This window comes from Rhipicephalus microplus, chromosome 1 (genome assembly GCF_043290135.1).
Source record: "Rhipicephalus microplus isolate Deutch F79 chromosome 1, USDA_Rmic, whole genome shotgun sequence".
In the NCBI taxonomy this organism is placed as follows: domain Eukaryota; kingdom Metazoa; phylum Arthropoda; class Arachnida; order Ixodida; family Ixodidae; genus Rhipicephalus; species Rhipicephalus microplus.
The window spans coordinates 252,712,398-252,736,661 of record NC_134700.1 but is presented as its reverse complement, the minus strand read 5'-3'; the positions used below and the strand labels follow the sequence as shown (position 1 = coordinate 252,736,661).

At 47.9% G+C, this 24,264-nt stretch overlaps 1 protein-coding gene across 1 annotated transcript; it reads left to right on the top strand.

Moving 5' to 3' along the window:
• Positions 1-2,660: 2,660 nt before the first annotated feature.
• LOC142814511 (uncharacterized) lies at positions 2,661-16,265 on the top strand. The gene is made up of 3 exons (XM_075893327.1): positions 2,661-3,536; positions 13,584-13,916; positions 15,878-16,265. The coding sequence occupies exons 1-3, from the start codon at positions 3,097-3,099 to the stop codon at positions 16,122-16,124; spliced, it is 1,020 nt and encodes a 339-aa protein (XP_075749442.1). The 5' UTR covers positions 2,661-3,096; the 3' UTR covers positions 16,125-16,265.
• Positions 16,266-24,264: the final 7,999 nt, after the last annotated feature.

The window sequence follows — 24,264 nt, the reverse complement described above, 5'->3', positions numbered from 1 at the left end:
GCTTATTGTGTCATTCCCAGTCGGTCTTTCTTGACGCGTCATTCGAGGCTGTGGAAATATGCATAGGCGTGCGCGGTTGGGGGGGGGGGGGGGGGCGTAAAGCCAGCCTCATACATTGACATGATAGGAAGGGGGCGCTGCGACGAAGCTTCTCCCCCCCCCCCCCCACTTCTGGAAGGGAACCCTGCGCACGCCTATGGAAATATGTGTGGGCGCTCGATAAGCAACTGCACTCTCTATAGCTGTATGAACTGATTTATTGATTGATTAATTTTTCGGTTGCCTGATTGAACACAGCGTATTGATCCATGAATTAAACATCCTAAAGTAACACAGGGGCTACGCGAGTGCCACTGTAGTGGAAGGAGCCTGGATTATTTCTGACCATGAACTTGTTCGGTTCCTTTCCCTCCTTTCTGCCATGTCTTATTTATTTCGTAAAAACATCGATTGGCAAGCGTAGTTCAAATCCCGTGAGTACCATTGTCTTCATTTTCAGGACAGCGCGAAGGAGGCGGCGACACCCAAGAAACACGCAAAAGACGGTGAGTCAAGCTGATAAACTGAACTCAGTTAGGGGCGCTGTGTATTTTATTCTTCGCAAGGCCATCCCGAAAGTATAATAATTAGATGTGCTCAACATAAGGTATCGAGTATAATATAACTGAAGCTGGACTCCCGTGCTATACGACGTCGCAGCATGTTGAACTTTCGGCTGAAAGACGAAAAGCGTGAGAGCAGACTGCAACATCAAGTTGGGTTCATCGTTTAATTAACCATATGAACTGCACCAATTAAACGCTCACTAGCTAAGAAAGTTGTGAAACCTAAAAACTAGAAAACGTGAGCATAGCTCACTCGCCGATTACAAACAGCCCTTTTCACAAGCAGAGAACATTTCGCTCTCGCTTCAGATGATTATTATGATCACGAAGCTCTGCTTGTCCAAGCAAGCGAACGGCTATCGCTTTGGGTAAGTTATGCGGGTTTTCGACATCATCTACCCGAATATGGGTAAGCTAACTTTCCCAATTTGCTAATACCTGGCCTTTAAGTTTTCCGAACAATGGCACGCGTTATCGTCTCACCCTCGCAGGGTTATTTCCCCCGCAGCTCCGACAGAAGCCATTCTTGGGATGAGAGCGCCCTCTGTATGTCGCGCCGCCGATGTGTGTCATAGCCGCGGTGAAACCAAGCGACGGCACTTAGACGTTTGATGGGATCAAGGTCGAGCTTCATCAACTGACGCAGAAGTAACCCTCGAAATGCTATGAGGCTATGAAGCTAAATGGTTGTTCTTGTGTGTGTGTGTTTTTTTTTTTTTTTCGCTCAGTGTTGCGAGGTGCACGGGCTAAGTGTCTCTGCAAACCGACCACGTTGACTGCAGCACTAGCGAATGACAGCGGTAAAAAGATGGCCTTTACAGCAGGCGAAGGCACGCGCGTATGCCATAAAACAATATCGTTGTCAACATGGATGCGTCCTTTTAGAACGCGTAGTAAAGTTACTGCTGTTGCTGTACAGATAAGTGCTACATCCGAGGTTGGCACATTGCATCCTTAGGATTTTCTCGATGTGCACCCACAGTTTGAACGCCAACGGGTGTCTTCAGCTTGACGCACAGATAAAGCACACAAGCCGGCTGGCTACTCGATCGTCCGGCGGGGCCCAAGTCGAGGTCGCCCGCTGCGAGGGGCGGCCAAGAAGAGGCTTCATTTACCGAGAGGGTGGTGATAGCTCGCCCTATCGGACGACACGGCCGAAGCAGAGTTAGCGCTAAGTGGAGAAATCGCCGAGCGGCGACGCCAGAATGAAAACACGACCGCAAAAGTAGCCGGGGCAGCTCCGCTGACAGATAAGGGCTTGCGTAAGAGCGGGGGTTGCGCCGAGGAAGCAGGGGATGCCGCGAGCGTCGCGCCTCGGGCGAAACAGTTGTCGGCGACGCCGCTCGTTGCCCTTCGCAGAGAGTGGGTGAACACATTTCTCGCTCCACGCGAACGTTGTGAGAAGGAGGCCAGGCTGGAATCGCACCGAGCAAAGTAGTCGTGGCGACACACGGCCGCCTCGCTGACGCTGTCGGCAACCTGAGTGAGCGCACATCGCAACAACGCCCTACCACGTGCTTCGAGAAAACAACCGGCTACGAGCAGCTGAGCGCAGCGACGAATCACCGCAGCGGAGCGTCGCGTCCGTCTGCGCAGACGCCCCTCGGCAAAGAGAGCGCAGCGACGATCCGACAGCATCGTACGCGCACAAGGCGCAAGTGTGCGCCCTAGCTTGTTTTCGCGAGCTGACCCGAGCCCAGAGTCCGCCAAGCACTTCGACCACGCCAGGGGTCCCGCTAGCGTCCACTTTCACTTCCCGCACGGCGAAGTCCACGCCGCTCTCTAGGCGCGCGCGTGCTATTTGTGGCCGGACCTGCGGGCGAGGGTATGGCTCGCCCTCCTCCTCCTTGACGAAGCACGACTCGGAAACGTGCCTTGGGTCTGGTTCGGCACGCAGTTTAAGCTTCTACACTTTCGGTTTTTCGCAAGGACGAGCAAAAACTGCTCGGGGAGGCGCTGTCTCAATTGCAACACTATATACCTTGTGAGCTGCTTGCACGCAGCTTGCAGTTGGCCCAAGCCACCGGGATGGGAGGCCGTACGCTTGGCAACCGCGGAAGCCCGCACTTTCTTCGCATGTGGCGCTAGCAAGGCCATCGACCCGGAGAAACCCTACCACGAACGGGACATTGCCGGAACAAAGACGGCCCCGAATCGTTCACTAAGCCGCACCAGGTTTCTCCAAGCATCAGCGCCTCAGAATCGGTACCTGCAGTCGCGCCACTCGGAAACGCGGGAAGCACGCTCAGCATTTTATGAATTCTAGTCTTTCCCAGCTCAGCGAAAGAAGAAACGCCACCATCGATGGACGTTTTACGCTGACAACTAGAAGGGCGCAATGGCTTCCCCAAGTGCGCCAACCTAGACGCCCACTCGGAAAAGGCAACGCACATGGTAAACTAGCATCCCGAATTTCTCGCCCGGACCTCAGTGGTTGGTACCTCGCGGCACCAGGACGCTAAGCGAGTCTGCCGTCGATGTGTGCCTCAGTATGCACGTGTACTCGCACCACCCGTTCCTGGCGCTGGCCTTCGTGGCGGCGGCAGCCGTCCTGTTCATTTACCCGTTCGTGTTGCGATTCAACGTCTACAAGGAGACTCTGGTGGCGATGGCCGTGTCGGACGTGATACCGGTGCGCGAACGCATCTCCACCCTCTGGTGCTCGGCGCAGGAGTTGGTGATGAACCACAGCTTCGACGCGCACCTGTTCCGCGACTCGGACGAACCGGTGACGACGCCCATGGGCAGGACCCTGGAGCTGTCGCTCACCATGTCGGTGCCCAAGCAGACGTACGAGTACTGGGGGTTCTACTTCCTCGCAGGCTCCAACTTCACCGTGTCCGTGTGCTCAAGGCTCTCCGGCGCCGCTTTCTCGCTCATCCGGGGCCCAGCAGCGTTGGGAAAGTGCCTCACGGCACTCGAAACCAAGCGGTGAGTAAATATACCGCCTTCTAAGTACCGCAACTTACTCCAAACACTTCGAGACTCGTGCTGATCGAAGCCTGTTCGCTCTGCCGACTTTCGTGAACGAAACGAATCTGCGGCCACCCGTTTATTATCATGTCATAAAAGAATGTTACAGGGAGTAAAATATACAGACGAGGGTCCCAAAGTACAAGACTGCAACGGGACAAACGTTCTTGTCCTGCTTTTGTACCCATGTCTGTCCGGATCTCCGTTCTTTGTTTTACTTCCCCCTTTTGCTTTTCCCGTTCCCTTTCTCCCATAAGTTTTTTCCTCCCGAAAGAGCAGCCAAGCGTTCTTTCCCTCTGTCTAGGCGACAGTCAATGCTGTCAGTATATAGTATACTTAGTTTTATGTATTCTTAACCCATCTGGTGTTAACGGTATTCACGCACTGAAGCTTGACATTGAAGCTTACATTGAAGAAGCTTAACAGTCACGTGGTTACGCTGCTTTCACACCATTGCAACCACTGTGTTGGAAATGTAACTTAGAAGTGTGACAGCTTCGCACTCCGCACGTCATCGCACACAAACTATGCCGAGGCAAAATATTTTCCTAGGCTAGAGCGGTATTAAATGACTAATTAACGAAAACCAGTTAAATAACTTGTTAATTATTATTGCCCCTGGATCTTGCGCTCAAGGCACGATCACTTTCTATGTTGGCATTTATTCGGTTATGAATTTCTCGAATTACGAATTACGTGAACGTTAAAAAATACTCTGCGTATCTGTCTCCGATTTCGTTATAAAGCGTACCAATGAAAAGCTCATTATTTAACAAAACTTTGTTATTGGAGCCTCGTAAGTGACTCGCATTATTAAAATGTCGCCTTGCCTAAAACCACCATTACGAAGATGTCACCTTAGCTAAGCTGAAAAAGATACGAAAAAAATATCTTACAAATAGCTACAGTAAATATAACAAAAGGCCAAATGTAATGGCAACAGAGTTTTTTTTAACAACGGGGTGGCTACTTGGGCTGGTTGGTTTTGCATTCTCAAAAGCAATATACTTCCTTTGTGCAGTTCGCCGCTGTGGCTTAGCGGTTATGATGCTCCGTTGCTGAACCGCAGGTCGCAGGTTGGATCCCGACTGCCGTGGTCGCATTGAAATGGAGACGAAATGGTTGTGGCCTCTACACTGTGCGATTTCAGCGCACGTTAAAGAACACCAGGTAGTCAAACTCTCCGGAGCCCTCCACTACGGCGTTCCTCAAAATCATATGGTGGTTTTGAGGCGTAAAAATCCAGATAATATTAATGTTACTTTGTGCGCAGAACGAAAAGAATAGTGACCTTGCACATGTGCGGTCATTTTCCGATTCATTTTCGATCTCGATTGCCCACCTGAGCACTAAACTTTGGCTGTGTGCGCTCCGTGCTACCTGACTTCCTTTTTAAAACGTTCTGCGGACACATAAAGAGGTTTGTAGCTTATCCGCATACTTTTCACGTTACCGTGTTGCCGGAATACCCGATGGAAACCACTAATGCGCACACCTTTACGGAGCGTGAGCTACTAGCCGTATACGTTTTACGTCTTCGGTCATGTCTTGAGAATTCACCTTCGTTCGTGGCTGCTCGCTTTACATACCCAGCCGCCAAGTCAAAATAAGGCGAAGTGCGAGCGCCAATCACGGTCTCACTGTTAGTCGCATTATAGAGGCTAGAATTACCTTGAATATCGAAACAGTAAACGTGAGAGAACTAAACACCATCATAGACAGGATGGCGGTGGTGGTAAAAAACATTTATTTCAGAAAAAGTTTACTGGAGAGTGCAGACGTGGCGCATCGGCGTCACGTCTTTGCGTATACCGGAATACCGTAAACCCTAAAAGCCTCCATTACGACTTTTTCTGGAGTGGTAATCGACATTTATACGTAAATATCATTTGATGCTGTTGTCACCATTATTTAGTGGTATGCGCAAACGTAAACGGTAAGCTGAGACTTCTACAACAACCTTCCCAAAAACACGGTGAATAAAATCCGGTATTTCTGTAATGTTATAAAGTGCGCGGTCAAACTGAAACATTTTAATGTAAAACGCACACACACACACACGCACGCACACACACGCACGCACACACACGCACGCACACGCACTCACACACACACGCACACGCACTCACACACACGCACACGCGCGCACACACACACACACACGCACACGCACACACACACACACACACACACACACACACACACACACACACACACACAAAATGAGGCCCGAATGCGGTGTCGCCGCCGCTCCACTCACCATGGGGGGACAAGGCGCGGAATCTTCCCACGAATACGACAGCCGACCATAAAAAAGCAATGCCAAGCCCCAAAAAGCTCTGCCCCTCATGAATCCGCATAAGCCCTCCAGGTGGCGCCACCCGCGAACACAGCGCCACCGTTCGCTCGGCGGCGATTAAGCTAACTACACTAACCACGACGTACGGGCACGAAAACGGCTTTACAAGGGATGCTATAACACCACCGCAATGTTGAAGTTATAGTTCGGCGCCGTCGAACGAATGCTTTCAGATCAAAGCTGAGATTTTAGGCCTTGTTATTATGAGTTCAAAACAAGCGAAGGCTGTAAAGCGATCCACGGTCTTTGAAAATGACGGACGATTTCCTGAAGCAATTTCTCTTCCTTGAAAATCCTCCTCATGCTCCGTTAAATATCCGCTTTCGCGGAGAACATTGTTCTTGGAAAGGAAAAAAGTGGAGGTTGATTGAAACAACACAGAAAGCGAGCGTTTCTTTAGTAAGAAAATAGACAATACACTGCTAGCAATCGCTTTCGCAGGGCAACCACGAGTAAATAACGAGAATGCTTGAAGACTATTCCCCAGCTGGGTCCGTGGCATTTACGCGGGCGACACTCGCGCACTCCCATGTAGCTGCAGGCCGAATGGAAAGAAATAATACGGAGCCGACCTTTACTGAACGTGCCTCGTTCCGGCAGGCTAAATTAAGTCGACGCGCCTCCGCATACTAATGTTGTTTTTCCAGATCACATGGACACGTGTGTCTAATCGTTCCTAAGGTGTACAAAGACGTCATTACGCCGTGACCCAGGGCGAAGGTTGATGACTTGGTGAGGCACTAAGGCTGTATACGCTTGATAACGTTGCTCAGAGAAAAACATAGCTCGTGTTTCTATAGCTGTGCCATCTAGTGGCAGCTTAATAATAGTAATAATAACATCTGAGTTTTTACGTCCCAGAACTACGATAGGATTATGCGAGACGATGTTAAGACGCGTGCTGCTTGTCCCTTTTTCCGAAAAATTCGGACAATATATATTCCAAAACGTGACCGCTTAAGTGAGCAGAAGTGCATAAAGCACACGCGTGCCATCACAACTTGGTTGCGCTCTATGAAACAGCGTAATGGGAAAGCAATTTGAGCTCGTTGATCTGGGTATATAGCTGCTGAAGAACAAGAACGGGAAGTATATCGTTCGCCAGTAGCGACCTGTCACGAAAGAAGAGCCGAGACTTAAGCGCGAGGTTCGTGCCACTGCATGGCTGCTACGTCATATCCTGCCATTGTCAGCGCGTGCACAATCTGTCTTCGCGAGCACTTGGCGAAAAGCCGCCACTGCGGACCCCCGAGTCGCGCGAAACGTGCAGTAACAACAACAAAAAAAAAATGCCGCTACAGTAAGCATGTACCTATAGTTACGCGATTTTGCAGAAATGGGCCCTCCGCGGACTTGAATAGTGTGGCTTTTTTTTATATTTAGGATCGCAGTAACGTCTCACACGAGGCTTAATTTCACAGGCAACTTTCAGACGCCACCTATTACAAGGCTTCGCCGTCAGATCCAGCGATCTTAATTCTGAGCTCTACTAGAACGTTGTACCAAAAGGCTCTCTGATACCACTCCAAACAAAAAGGCTCTCTGATACCACTCAAGTCCCGTAGCGGGAAGATTTTACATGCTTCTTAAAATTCACAAGCAGAATAATCCCGGCCGCCCCATCACTTCTGCAATTGGCACCGTCACCGAAACCTTATCCCGTTACGTTGACTTTCTCATTAACAAGATTAATTCCAGCCACGTTTACGTCATTCTTTAGAGACACCAATCATTTTTTTTTTCAAGAAATTGCAGATCTTCATGTTTCATCTGGTTCAATGTTAGTAACGCTGGACGTAGTAACGCTGTGTGGTATTTTGATGTATAGCATCGCTATACATCAAAATACCACACAAAAATTGTATTTTTGCTGCAATAAAGGCATATGAAAGTTTTCCTTTTAATAAATCTATTGATATAAAAGCACTTGGTAATCTTTTGAAACTTATCCTCAAATCAAACAACATTGAATTTACCAGACGTTACTACGTATCAGCTAACTGCATCTCAATGGGAACGAAAGTAGGCCCTAACTACGCTAATATTTTCATGGGCATTCTGGAAGGCAAATTCGTCAGTGAAACCCCGCTTCAATCTCTCTACTACAGGCGCTTCATTCATGATATTTTTCATGTCTGGGCGCATGGCGAAGTAAGTCTGCTTGGTTACATTTGAGGTTTATTAAGTTCTCGAACCAATTTTCGCACACTTCTGTGAATTTCTTTGATGTAACAGTCACTCTTGCGAAAGAACAACTTGCCACAAAGCTGTTCTGCAAGCCCACTGACCGACATCAACTTCTGTATTTTCAGAGCGTCCACCCAGACGATGCAAAACTGAAATTCACTATGGTCAGGCTCACCATTCCAAACGATTGTTCTCTAATCGTACAGACTTCATTGAAAATTACAACGGGCTGACTAGTTATCTATAGTTAAAAAATACCCGAAAAACTATATATATTGACAATGTCATGGCTCAAGCCGACTATTCTGATAGGCGGTGAAGGGAATCATAGCTCTGTAGAGCAATCTTGTTCTAACACTTTCATCATCAGCTCCAAAGATATCTGCTATTTAAACGGCGCCACAGCATCCTAACACAAAGTAGTCATCTTAAAAAAAAATTCCTGGGCCACCTCGAGTTGTTTACCGACGGTCAAAGAACTTTAACGGCATGTTAACGCCATCTAGAACCTTAACGGCATGTTAACGTACTAAAATTGGTGCCTGTAAAGAGAGTGACTGCGCACCTTGCAACAAACCACGGTGCAAAGTGTATGTGCACATGCAAGTCACACAGGACGCCGCAAGTACGTCTTCGGACTTAAGAGTGTAACGATTCATGACAGATTTTACTGCGACACTTACAATGATGTGTACATGTCGGAATGCAGTGTCTCTTGAAAAACAAAACGATATATTGGTCAAACAGAAGGACTCCCTTCCGAACACGCTTCAAAAACCACAAATAACACGTGAATATTTTCCATGTATACCGCTATCACGACACGTTCGCCTGCCAGACCACTTTTTTTTATCAAACGAAAGCAACCATTCTTGAATCTGGTTTTGGCTCATATCGCTATCGCGAACTCCGGGAATCGTACCTGATATTGAACTTTAATACTTTAGCAGATGTTATCAGTGAGGATGCAGGCACATTGACGTGTCTTCCTTCCACGTAAGTTGTCGTGCTCAACGGAAACAAAAAAGTGTACGCTAGCCTGCTTCTTTATCGCAGCCGAGTATCGTGATAGCGGAACTTTTCTTCTGCGAGTGCGCTCTGCTAAGATTGTAGAAATGAAAAAGCAATTATTTTACATATTTTTTTTTACCTTTCATCTTGAACGTGTAATTTTCACGAACCAACTATCAGTACTGTCTCTGTAGCGAAACACTTATGTCATTCGTATTGTCGGATTGTATGCACGTATATCCTGTTAAGCCGCATGAGTTGCCATGACTATACACAGAGTGATATCACACAGCACTGTGGTTTTTATCACTGAAGGACGTTTTTGTGCTGACACATAAGAGCCTTGTTAATTATACTAGGACACGTGTTTGGGGGCCCTGGATCATTGGCATATATACATAAGTGCGCGATTTTTTTTATGCTCTGTATATATCCCTGACGAAGCCCGGTCCCACGGCCGAAACGTCGGAGTAAACGATTCTATTCGTTGTGCGTCAAACACCTCCCTTCGTATACAGTATCAGAGCTTGCATGATGTTTCTCCGATTCATATTTTTCCTGTATAGAAGTTCCTAAACATGGTAACGATGCGCGCTAGCAAAACAGAAATCAGCTGCAAGCTGTCGTACTACTTGCGGAACAACACTGGACAGTTATTGTTTAGCGGCATAGCGGAATCGAGATGCACGTGCTCTGTACACTAAAAGACCTGTAACGTGTAAGTAACCTCCCGCACACTACTTCTCATACTTAGCGTTACCGTGTTTGCGTGGTCCACGTAGTGTACGTAAAACATAGCGGCGGTTTTGGACGCCCTCTGCGAATTGAATTTAGCGTTGGTGGGGATCTACAGACTTCTTTTGTAGCTATAACGACTGTGCGAAACAGCTTCGCTTGCCTTGAGACGACCGAGTATTACGGACAACTTATTAGCCTAGTTTTTTTAGATAGCTTTCCATTCCGAACGTCCCTAGGCCTAACTAGAAGATCGGTGTAAACAAATCTGCAGCCTAAAAGTTCGAACTTTTGGTGCGTGGTTCATATTTATATACTTTTATTATTACTAAAAAAAGAAGCAATACTGTTGGGCGCGGGGATACAGGCAACAATTCTGTTTTTTTTTCTTTCCACTTTCTTTAGTTTAGATAGGCGATGCCACCGACCCAGCTTGGGCACGTAAACGTTGTTCGCAACGAACGTTTTCGTCACGGTAACGCTATTCCCTTAACCAACGCTATCACGCTATAGAGCGGTAAGCTAATGCGCGGAAGTCCCGCCTGCGTAGCCACCGCTCCACTGCCAAGATAAGTTAACGTCGAGTTCAGTACACTCTAGCACTTCCAGAAGCCACGACAGGGGGTAGGCCGCGGTGCTGTAGCGCCATCTAGTTTTGATTGAAGAAACCAGATACGAAAAAGCGTCTATACAGTAATTGCGAACGAAAAATAAGACGTAGGAACGTGATGAAAGATGCTGTTAATTTTGAGGGGAGCCACTATGAGACACGATTCATATTAATCAGAACAAAGAACTTATTATTCCAAGAAATTTAACGAGATTATCTTCAAGTTTTTGCGTCTTAGATAATCGTCTTTGATACTATTGCTAGGGGCTCTTAAGGCATCAACGTACAATAATCCGGAAACGACGTCCCAGTTAAATGGGACAGCCATTGTTAAACAGAGAAAGTGGATTTTATTTTCTGCCTTGCGAGACTGAAAAGGAAAAAAAATGTTGAATGTTCTGGTTACTGAAGTAAACGACATTTTTTTTTTAGCTCTCTGTACTGCACCGCGTGTTAGCAGGTGCAGGGGTCCGATTTTACTTCACTGCGGAAATCATGGACATTATAAAAGCAGCCTTCTACATCAGGTAACCAGGCTGTCGTAAGCGGGCTTTCCGTCCTTATTTAGGTTCCAGCGTTTGTTCTAAGCTTCCTGAAAAGCCCAACTACGGAAGAGAAGCGGGTGGGAAAGAAAAACTATACATGTAGTGGATAGAAAAAGGGTGCATGGTATCCCCTATTGGCACAGGTTTAAACACAATCTTCAGAAAGTCATGTAAGCACATTAGGTTAATATTGTCTTCTGTGACCCGTACGCGCAGCAGCGTTGGTATTCTATTAGTTTTTTTTAGTTAAACGTAGACACGCACACGCCTCCTTTCCGCTCCAGTGCCACGGACCGTCGACAATTTATACGCAAAAGCGTAAAACGTCTAAATCTGTTCGCTCAGGCGCCACTCGTACTCCTTCACTCGGACGCACGACGATGTACCAAAAGCGTAATAACACGCGACTGATTTCCTATAGAGTTGTTTCGATTGATATGCCAGTCGTCGACGCTCTTCCTGCCCGCTTGTTTGGCGGCATGCCACGTCTTCGTATACTCCTCAATCGGCTACGTCCGCTGGTCATGGCGTCGCGTGGCAGTTACACAGCGCTGTCTATCGAGGTCAAATTATGGGTTACTCCGAATGTTAGAAGCTTAAGTGTAGATAGATGTGCTCGTTGGTGTAGATCTATGATAATAATAAGCAGTGCGAAAAAAGAAAAGAACAAAACAGGACGGATACACAGGAAGGAAAGACGAGTACAAGCGTTGTACTCGTCTTTCTTGCACGGGAAACATGCATGTGCAGCGTGATCACTGGCGACGCTCTTAGTGGACGGTTGCGAAAACTCTCGAATGCCGTCGAGCCAGTTTGAGAGTACTGCTGCAATCGACTCGCTTCTTCTGGAGTCCTTCTACAAAGAGCAAGATCGTGTTCTTATAGATGTCCAAACATGGCTGCTCGGCAAGGGGCAAGTTAGCGCTTCTTAAATTGTAAAGTTAGTTTTTTTTTTCAATATCAAGAACAAAGTTATTTTTAACAACCTATCGCGCAGTTTTGCCAAGCCGTGGTCAAGCAAAAGCTTTATGCTTCACGTGGAAATGCACCAAACCACCCAGCCAGCCCGGAATCCCCTCTCAGTGGGAAGTCAAATCTTCACAACACAGCCTTAGACGACCAGCGACAACAGATTGACCGTGTGAGCTGGATTGCAGCAGCAAAAGTGTTCCTGAGGCTCCGTCCTCTGTGACTTCGCAAACACGTGTTCTGCTACTGCTACAACGGCAAATATGTTCCGATGTCACGCTACCGCGTGCATATACAGACTCCGCCACTGTTTTTAAATGATGGTTCATGCAGCGGTGTGTGTGTGTGTGGTAACTCCTCATATCGCATCAGTGCCAATGTAATATTCGTATTGTACGAAGCGTTTCACAGCTTTGCTCCTTTTTTTCATAATTGTTATTCCTTAAAACACCGGCAGAGAAACCTAGTTTCAACGCGCATCGAACGCAGGCGCACCACGAACGTCTGTATACATGAACCGAGCGCACAATTAATAACTTTAATTAGGAGGCCAGTCATGAAACAGGGGCTCACAATATTCCTTTGTTACTGTACTTATAAAAAAGCGAGACGACAACGAGATCCCTCAAAACGACCGAACGAGGACGGGTCTGAGCTTTCCGTTTTTGTAGACTACACTATTGTAACGAGCAACACAGCGACAACAGCTCGGTCGGTATTCGGGTAAATTCTTCTAATGTGCTTACCCTTCGTCCTCGCACTAGCAGAGCCCCAGTGCCGCTGTTTTTCGTCATCACAATTTACGCACGAAAGGCTTTGCGCAACGCTTGGGTCTTTGGTTTTCTTGACCACAATATTGCCGCGTTCCATTTCTTAAGTTTTGTTATCGCCCTAAAACACTACACAATTCTCAGCGCAAAACGCGCGTGCAGTTTTTGAGAAGCTTCCGGACTTTAGTAGATCATTTCGATAAGATCACGCCCACTCTGCGAACTGTACAGATTATTCTGGAACCTACGCCACCGCCAGCGATAACGCTAGAACATTCGATGGCAAGAGTATACATGCCGACGCTCCGTTCGCCGCTATTGTGGTTTTTTTTTTTACGAATGTATGTGTAGTTTAGCACAAACTAGCACAAACTAGCACAAACTATATATATATATATATATATATATATATATATATAATATATATATATATATATATATATATATATATCTGTGTATGTGCCGCTAGTTTCCTCTATGGATAATAGAGTTTGTATGCCCCATAGTGCACAAGAGGGGTGTCTAAACGAGCACTGTATGTATAAAATGATGTAGAGAGTTTTTTTTTAGTTTGAAGTTAATAAAGTTCTCTTTGTATCAGTCCAAGACTGCTACTGCAGGCCGACTTTCCGTTTACTGGGCACAGGTTCGCCCAAATAAACAATTTATTATTTGACTCGCAGTGTGCTCCATTCGTCCACGTCACGACCCAGTGACGTGGACGAAAGGCCTGACCTGAAAGGCCTGAAGGTATTCATCGCAGCGCGTGTGCTTAGGCCTTGTCGATGAAACAGGCGATGTCTCGACGTCCGTGTGCAGGCGCGGCTTGGACGAGTCGGACGAGAAAGCAGATTCGGACGAACCCGGCGAGGACGAGTCATCTCCGGAGTCGGACGACCAGTCATCCACCATCTCGAGCAGCGAAGGGCTGATGCTCAACGAGACGCTCGGCATCAGCGTCTGCAACAACGCGCTCTTCCACGTGCCCCTACGCTGGACTTACAGCTGCGGCACGTCCCACGATCGTCGGGACCACCGGCACAACATCAGCTACGCCGTAGCGGCGTCGGACTTCTACTACGTCTTCTTCGCTAGCAACCCGCCACTTTACGTCACGCCGAACACAATCGTCGCTGACTTCTACCTCGACAGGTAAGCAGAACTTAAAGAACAAAATGTTCTTGCATCACGCGCACATGAAAACTTGATCCGTGCGCACACGGGTTTGAATTTGGCGCCTATGCAGTTCGAGTGTGGGATATCTCTACTCGACAGAACACCGAGGGCGCACATGCGATCTATACCTACACGTGACGGTCTGCAACGTTATGAGTACATTTCTGCTCTCCTGGAATTATGTCAGATTTCTTTTTTCTCCGAAGCAGAGAAGCATGCTAGCAGCGCTAATATCCAGGCAGCACACCATGGCGCCAAGGCCGCCCTGTGTGACTGTCGCGAAAATATAATTCCGGCAGAAGCCACCTGAGAACTAGTGTGGACGTTAATGCATTTTCATAGAGGTAATGCAGTAACACACCCCTCAAGAGTCACCACGAACACGCGTCATGTATGAAGCATGCGAACGGTAACCAGACTCCTGTTTCCCGCGTCTCACGGTCTTACCAGACACGTTGCGCCATCTTACGGCACTGTTAAAAAGTAAGCTTGTAGCCTCCGAGATCGGTGATGCCTTCCCGCGCCGGGTTTTGAGACAGCGCTAAGACGTCGGAAGCCTGCACTTCGGAAAGCTGTGCGGAGATGTTTCGATTCCGCTCATAACAGAAATAATAATTAGGGATATCTAAGTATTTTAACTGCGGCGTTCAGGGATACATGCATGGCGTAACATGAGTGAAATGCTTCAAGAGAGCTAATCGTTTTAACATTTCCCGCTCACACTCATGCCTCCCGACAGCGCAGGACCACAATGACATAAATCTGCATGCACAGCTCCAGGGACACCGCTTGGGGCCTGCACACGCGCTACCCGCACAGCCGCAACGCACGTGCCGGGACACCTACCGCAACCCAGCGGGGGAGCAAATGAGCAAATAGGCGACGCTCTTTCACCCACCCTCCGCATGGGTGCGGCAGGGGTCCCGGTACGTGCGTTGCGGCTGTGCGAAGCGCGCGTACAGGCCCTTATTGAGTTGAGGTCAACACGGCCATGATAATCCCAGTAATGAAGTAGCATGTGTCGCCGAGGGAGGAAGACGACTTTATGGCTTGAGTACATTGCCTATTCCTCTCCATTATTGTGGCGTGTCGTGTATGTTGATGCTGCATATGGCAGGCAGCTTGAGATTCACAGGCATGCAACCATGCAGTCGTCCCAGTCAATGGAAGTCTGCGATGGTGTAGACAAAGTATTCATATTCAACTCAGGTTCACCAAGCTGTTAACAATTTGAACAGCAGCAGTATTGTATATGCATATCGGAACAGCCTAAGTTGAAGCTGTGTGATCAGCGCTGAAGACGTGTACACTCCGTAGAAACAATCTAACGAAACCTATACAGACAATGAAGAATGATGGTACGGGAGCGTTATCTATAGGCGTTAGCTGTATACTATAGCAGTGTAGTGTAGCGGTGCCTACCAGCGGAAATGTTCCTCCTTCGTCCACGTTAATTACGTTCCTTTTGTAAGAATTACTTGACTGCACGTATAATCCACAGTACCCTATGTCTTGCATAGCTTCCTTGTCTGTAGCTTTTATTGGGTGTCGTTTAACTAAGAAGTGAACCCTTGATCTATTACATTTTTTTTTCATTCACACATTCAGTAAGCATACATCGCAATACTCTAGAATTAGCTTAACTCCTAATTCCCCCCCCCCTCAAAAAAATGTTCGATGAAACTGACTGACCTCCCACGTAAGGCAATACTGTTAAAACTGCACCATGTGTGTTTTTTTGTCACTCACAATTTTCAGTGTTGCTAAAGTAGTACGCTCAATAAATGTTTCAATTAGCGAACTTCATTCAATTACAGAATTTGTGGAAGGCCCCCGATGTCGACTATATATTCATATGCTTCTCGTCCTTATCACCAGTAATTGTTGACATTTATCGCCGAAATGTGCCCTAATGTATCAACGTGCATATCACGCAGGACGGTGTTCGACGTATCCAGTGCGGAGACGTACTCGTGCGTGAACGCGACGAACTGCTCGCTGCCTCTGGGCTTTCTCTCCAACGAGTACGTCGTGGTGGACATGCACGGCGAGCCCAGAGGATCCACGCGCCTCAACTGGACCTCGGACGTGCTGACCTCGCGCTGCCTGCCGCGCAAGGGCGTCTACTTCATCTTCTACTTCGTGTTCGGACTATTCGTCATGATGGCCGCTTTCCAGGGCTAAGGGCGTCTACTTCATCTTCTACTTCGTGTTCGGACTATTCGTCATGATGGCCGCTTTCCAGGGCTAAGGGCGTCTACTCCATCTTCTACTTCGTGTTCGGACTATTCGTCATGATGGCCGCTTTCCAGGGCTAAGGGCGTCTACTTCATCTTCTACTTCGTGTTCGGACTATTCGTCATGATGGCCGCTTTCCAGGGCTGATGGCGTCGGGCTCCGAAAGTGCGCGACACTGCGTGCAGTGTCGAAAAGTTAATTCGAGCGCGAAAACTTGACACGATCACTCACACACGCACACACCCATGCATCAAACACACAGCGCTCACTTCCAACTGATTTCGTTGTTACCAAGCGAACTTCAGTTTATCGCTCTAAGGCTATGACATTGATTAACTGTACGTTTTTGATAATGTATGCTGTTGGCCTTCTTTGGTGTGTGTGCGCACAATGTGTCCTGTATATATTGAAGCCTTCGAGCTATCAATAAATCAGTTGGAAGTGAGCGCTGTGTGTTTGATGCATGGGTGTGTGCGTGTGTGAGTGATCGTGACAAGTTTTCGCGCTCGAATCAACTTTTCGCAATGCTCTACCAACTAGCCAAACAACAAGTTCTCTTAGAATACATGCAGTGCACGGGCGCATAGGTGCGCGCTGTGACAGGTTGCGTCCCGGTCGTCCTTCGAACGCCTCGCAACGCAGAAATACCAACGGATTGAACTGGACCGCGTGACCCTATAGATGACGACTTGTGCACATGCAGAAAACTGTTGCGCTGAAGCTTATTGTCAAAGAGCTCTCGCGATCACACCTTTCGAACGTCTTTTGAAAGAACACATGAGAGTTATTTTACTCGAAATATTTCAGCGCTACATTTGACGAAAACAAAACAGAGGCATGCATGCCAAGACGGGGGCAGTAACGTATCAACAATTAACCTGCAACTTTTTTGCTAAACGACAATATATTTTTTTCTTCATAAGTGATGCCGCTCAACTAGCGTTATTCAGGCGATGCCGTTTTCAGCAGAGTAGCTTTGTTAGACCTCGACTAGGCATCGTCCTGTAACGGGACAAAGCTCAGCTATGCAATTCAGTGCTGCAGACGTTCGTACGCCCGCATACAGGGCAATGACCCCGGCGAGACGAATATCGCATGGAGCATTTGCACAGAGTTTGGCCTTTGGCAATAGCTCCGAAGCATTCGAAGGCAGTCAGCGGGACGATGTCGCCGAATAATGGTCGCTCGACACATGAAATTACCGGTGGTCAAGCACCAACTCTATGCATAGTGTGCACGTGCGTCATGCAGCGCCCCTTCGTCACTTCCGAAATGGGCCGCCGACATGCCCGAGTACCTACCGACTTCGTCGCCTACCGCTGCCGTGTTGTCTCCTCGTGCTTGCGCCCGTTTAGTTTTGCCTCATGATGAAAGTTTGAGGGCTGCTAGTGAGGCAAGTTGATTTAGTAGTCCCCGAAGAGGGAGCAGAGCTTCGGGGTGTTTCTTCGCCGAAAGTTATTACCAAAAATTGAGAACGCACATTGCGATTTCCCCAAAAGTACCGTCGTGTTTGGCTGGCGCTCATTAACAAAAAAAAAAAAACTACTGGAAGAAACTCGGTGATATTTGTGTCTTCAGGTGTAACTTCATTACGGGTAAGTGCTAAAGCCAAGCACTTATTTGCAAACAAAGATAGTTTACCAAGATACTGTACATACAAACTTGTCTGCGACCACTGCGTGCACAATCAGCGTGTCAGGAAGGCGGTTAAAATCATGACGGCGATCGCGGGAATTCGGGTATTGCATTGAAACAAACTGTGGAAATGTATGCGAAACAATATTAGTTCACTTTGAAGTATAGCCGATCGGTTCGAGTTGGGAGGGGGGGGGGGGGGTCAGGATTTTGAAAAGTTCGTCAACTAATTTCCTAACACGGTCTCCATCATTTTCAGGGACTACACTGTACATTAGCGTACAAAAAAAGTAAAATACAAGGTGAAAAAGATGTCAAAACATACGCAAAAAAAAAGGAATGACCGGCATTACCGCCGCACGCACCACGCGAAGTATCTATCTGCCTCGCATAATAATTTCCTCGGCTGTTTCAAGAAATTTCAATCAAATAGGCTCATCATCAGCACTGTTTAAAACACTTGGGGGGGGAGGGGGGGAGGACGCTGCTACTTTGGTGGCGTGGGCCGCCAAAGTAGCAAATATTAATATTACATCTCATGTAAACTTGCCTAGCTCTGCACGACTCGTTTTCGATGAGAGATGCTGCGCTTCGCTCATTCACTCTTAAAATTGCGGCTCGAGGGACTTTGGGCTTTCACTTGTTCTTGGGCCACGCGATTTGTGGTGTTTGTAGTGAAAGCGAGATAATGGGCCCTCGTAGGTCGTGGCGGGCAGCCGGTGTACGCAGTGGCTGGTATACGTGTCGCACATCTTGATTTTCTGGTCTGGTATCGAGTGAACAAACGAGGCCTTCTTTATCGGATGAGCTCGTTAAAGTACGACAACAAAAAATCACAATGCTTCCCTTTCAACATCGTACACAGCAACAGATGACGAGCCCCCAGCAAACCACGCTGCAGCACGCGAACTTGCGTAAGTACCCAGGAAGGTACCCAGGCATGGCGGGAGAGGGCGACAACGGCGGAAGTGACATCACATGAACACTATGTATACACACCTTTAGTTTCACCACATGGACACCAACTTGGCTGCAGAAGAAACAACTCCGCTTTCTGCCAAAATGCAACACTACCGTGACCTTACAATTAGTTCTAAAATATACAAGTCCAATATGCTTCACCACGCCATGCCTCAAAACCCTGTCGTGGTTATGGCACACGAAAAAATCTATTATTGCTTTACAGATCACGCAGTCCTGCAGCAGGAGTCACGTGGTCCTGTCACATTAAATACAAAAGCGCTTCCAAACTGTGGCCAAATGGTACAAAACGTGAATGTCCAGTCATCTGCCCGTACATACGTGATGTCTCGGTCAAAATCGGTCCGAATGTATTTTTTTATTTTTTTTTTCGCACTGCAGTGGACCTCCCGAGCGGTATGAGAAAGACTTTCAGTAGGACAATCTCGTTCACGCACATATAACCTGTGCAGCACTATGACCCGCGACAAAGCTGCAAAACTAGGGTTGCAGAAATTAACAACTCACTCGTGTCATATGCGCGATCAGCCAAAGATACATCGCGTGGTTTGCGCACTGGGTCGTCGAAGTATACAACCGCAGGATGCACGTTCCACTGCAATGTTATTTCGTATAAGCGACTCTTGTCGGTGGACCTCACGTGAATGAATGAATGAATGAATGAATGAATGAATGAATGAATGAATGAATGAATGAATGAATGCCCTGGCTAGCGATCCAAGGGGCACAATCACGCGCTCTCTTCAAGAGCGCAGTATACTCACATACCCGCCACTGGTATACCTCCAAGAACAGGCTCAGATGTATAGCAAAGACACTGTCCACGACCAAACTATGTGGATGGGGTGTTGCTCCAGTTCAATATGGTGTACTACAGTCCAGTGTCTCCCGTCGGAACGTGGGTATTCAATCTCGCTACATTGGCGGCATAATGCCGCGCAGTGCTCGGCATGGATCCGCTGTGCCACCCACACTGCTTTCGCATGCCGCTATCCTAACGCGATAGCACGCACATTACGAGAACAGGACGGAACACGGCCGCTTAATGATTGCGCCCAGTGAAACGCCGGGGAATAAGTTTCCAGGTGACGACAATCTCGCGCTGATACCAGAAAGGTCACCAGAAAAACACTCGCATGTTCATCAGCAGTGTAGAAGGATACCTTCGGAAACCTTCCTGTGCCTAAAGTGTAACATTAAGTTTAGAAAAATGACGTACTATTTAAGAACTCGGTAGTCATTAATTTCGCCATTGATTACTAGAAGAGGTAATGGAGGTCAAGGTCTAATGGCCTGTCGAGATGCGTCGAAGGCGGCGTTACGTACATGTTCTGCTGGAAAAACATTACGCGCGGTACCTTCAATGATTGGAGCTGTGTCAAACGTCTTGTTCCGACGGCGATTACGCGCAATAAATAATTTTAAACTACTCATACGTCACGCGTGTTTCTGTTTCCGTTCTGAATATGTATATGACGGCAGGCAGTTTTTGTCCGACGGCTAATAATTAAAAAAAAAAACTGGGACCAAGGAGCATCGTATACGTGGCAGCGATATTGGTGTGATATTGTCCGAGACTGCCTAGCTAATTATAACAATAAAAAGGTGATTATGATTTACAGTGTACCTGACTGTTAGATATTAATAAATTAAATTTTCAAAATGCAGGAGCTCTTGCCTTATACAGAAAAGCGGGACAGGCGAAGCCATGTGGGCGTGTCTGACTTTCCTTCTTTTCTATACTCGGTGGATGCGCTACGGCTCCCTTCGGGAATATGGGAGACCAGCGCTGGACAAGTGGCGCGCTGAAAAAGAGCTCCTAGCCGTCAGTGTCGCCATAACTCCGCCGCTCGTGCAGACGACCGGCCGCAGCGTGCCGCTGCGAACGCTCGCACGCGCGCCGATCCCGGGCTAGATTCTGGCATACTTTATCTTGAGGCTATACTTCCACAGGAAGGCGCTGGAAAACTGAGAGAAGCTGTGCATAGCGGATTATGTCAGCGAGAGTGGCTATATAGGTGCGATTTGAGTGGCATGGCGACCGCGGCAACTACAGCGCTGGTTCCTTATTGGTCGCAGGCGTGGCCCGAGGGCGCGCCTACGCAGTAGGCGTCGTCCTGTCACACACTTCGGGTGAGGCCCCGCCGATCCAACATCGACGTGCGGCAGACTCGCAGGCTTCCACTTTACGCTTCGGCCTGCGACGCCTGAAAGGCCCCGAAGTGGCACATTTCAAATTTATTTGCGGGTTGGTCGACCCGTGCGGGGTTGCACGTGTGGTGATGTGTGGGCCTGACCGACGCACTCATAGAGCAGACACGGAATTTGATTACACATAAACAAGCATTTAATTAAAACAGGGGCAAAGGCAGGAGGTTACAAAAATAACAAAGGAGGAAAACTGATACGCGCGATAGAAACAACAGCTATATAACAAAATGTGCTAAAAACACTACAAAAGATACAGGCTAAAGACAAATATGCGGAACATTAACAAAATAACAACAAGATGGAAATCAAAGGAGAGGGATACAAGAAAATAATTACAGAATGATCAGGGTAGCGCTTTTGAGTTTCTATGTGCGTCGCAGCGCACACAACTACACAGATTTAAAAAAAAAGGCTGGTTAAAACAATTTAACAGTTTAAAAAAAAAGTCACAATAAAAAGTTCCATACGGACCAGGCCAGCTCTTGGTGCACGTAGGGGAGTTGACGGGTGCCGCTGAAGGTCTCGCCGGCTTGGTAGACGACGAGGGTGCCCGGAATTGCAGCCGTCCCAATACGTTGCACGGGTCACTCCATGCTCGCCGCCTACGCGAGACTCGCGACACCGACGACCGCACTTGTTGTTGGCTGTACGTCAACTGCCTATTCCGATGCAGTCCAAACCTCTTCAGGGGCGTACACGTGTTCCCGTCTCATCTGGGAGTAATTCTCCTTGTTGAGACCGCCGGTTCCCCTTCCGGTCAGGGGCAGGGAAGACGAGCCGGCGCCACGCTGGGTCGTTATAGTCGCCGGATGTCGTCTCCCAACACAAAAACGCCCTTCCTTGGAAGATGGGGCCCGCGAATGCTCCGAAAATTGGAGTCGTTTGTGACACGTCCCTAATGGGTCAAGTTTCGGCGCCGTCACTGCAACTTCCAATAGTGCGTTCATATCTAGCCTACAACTAAGTGTGGCAACGTGAAACGACAAGTGATCTCGATGAAATACAAGTAAGCAATCAATCAGAACACACACATACAAGAATAGTGACTCACTTCAGGCAACAGTCTGCTTGATCGTGTCGTCAATGTGTGTGTCGACATATTTTCAAACTATGGCTAAAGATAGCCGAGGCAACCTGTATATGGTATCTTGAATCAAGCCTTGCGTTTCCTATCGCCCTTTAAGTGCAAGGGGGGGGGGGGGTCGAATTGGTGGTCGTGACCTGGGTTGGCCGTGCCGCGCGCCACCTCTCGGACCCGGTCCTGAGAGCTGGAGCACACACATATGCGGTGGCCTGGCGATGATAATCGCCGAAAGAAGAGCACAACCCACCACGAGGGATCGGTCACGAAACGTGAAGCAGTACCACCATAGAGAAAGATACTATATAAAGAGTGGCCACTCGAGCCTTTTCGCGGCCCAGCAAGATGGACTCTGACCAACCGTTAGATGGCGCACCCATGCTCGCTTCTACCCTTTTTTCAATCCATGTAATAGCCACCTCAGAAAGACATAGAAAACCCAAGATTGGCATCAACTTTCTGCAAAGAAGAAATTTTATTGATTTGTGCAACTTTTCATATCCGCTCTACATCGTGTCCCGCGGAAGACGGTTAATGCTTTGCCACAAATATACGTAAAGTCTGACTAGAAAGTATTGTCTTTCTCTATTTGTTTTGCACAAAGGGTGCAAATTGATGTGGTTTAGATGCACTCAGTACATTTATTCACTCTGCGGAACCGTGGGTGTGTAGCCTATAGTGGTAAAGACACTCGCCTTCGGAGCATGAGGGTACGGGTTCAAATCCCAGCATCAGAAAATAATTATTTTATTTTATTTATGTTGAAGACATTATCGGGTCTGACCAGCCACTCGTTGCGCTGAACGCAGCGCCGTCTATAGCTCGGCCGCAGGGCCCCTATGAGAGTGTCCGCTCTTTACGTAAGTATGTTTCTCTACGGTACAACTTTGAAACAACAAAAACAAAAAAAACTGTGACAAAGATAAAGAGAGAGACTTGCCACTGCAGGCACAGGCCCGGTTGTTTTCTGTATGGCGCCTACTTGACGAGTGCGCCTGCGTAGCGGACGAAGATGGAAACTTTCAGTCCGGAGAAACGCACTATGAGACTGGTGGATTATTTGAGGAATTCTTAGCGGTAACAACAAACAAAAAGGTCACCATGCTAGTCTATTTGTATTACTTGATTTGACTATTGATGTGTGGGGTTTAACGTCCCAAAACTATTATATCATGAGGGCTCCGGGAATTTCGACCACCTGGGTATTTGTATTACTCCATAGCATTGGTTTCAAACCCTTCATTATCTCCGACATGCATCACATTTTATAGTCTCACCGCTTTCTTGTTAAGCACTTAAACTTATTCGATAACTTACTTTTATTTGCTTGAAGCCAATTTTTAGCATTCTTTTCAGCTTCCCCAACCTTAAACATCCTGCCACCCGGTTCCTGACCCATCTCCCTTTGTGGGTTATTATTACCATTAACGTTTTCATTTGCATTAACCACCGGCTTGTTGGTTATTCCTCCGTAGTGGGTAGGAACCAGTAATTAAGGCACAAGCGAGTAAGCCAGAAGAAGCGGCGCACATTTTTTTTTCCTGCGAAGGCGATCGGCTCCAGCCGCTTACATAAGCACTTCGTGCCAGGCCATGCTGGTCATGAGGGGCGGCGATGGCGTTCTCGCTCAAGAAGCTGCTGCAGGTGTGTCTCGTGGTGGCGTGCAGCGTGGCGCTGCTGAGCACTCCGCTGCTGCTGCGCTTCTCGGTGTACTCGGAGCGGACGCTGCCCATGGGATACCAGGACGTCATCCCACTGCACCAGCACAGCTCGACCTTCTGGTGCGAGAACATGACCACCACGTCGCCGCACACGTTCAACGCGTACCTCTTCGACAGCGCCGAGCCGAACGTCACGGAGCACTCCATGCAGGTCTGTTCTCACAGGCGCGTCTTCCCGACATCCACGCTCATTAGCAGTTCTATGGGTAGTTGGGCGAATTGGTGGTTCAACATCACTTTGTGTGAATGAAGCGGCGGAGTGACAAGGACTGAGCGCGATAACGCAGTGTGGCGAGTGTCGTTTTTTATAACGCACAGTCGTGAGCACGCTTTACGTGAAAACGGAAGCGCGTGCCGCGCGTTGCATTCAGCAATGGCTATCTATATAAGCCGATACGGGGCCCTGCGCGGTGCCATAACAGTGAGATAATTTCACATTCATCTTACCATCGCATCA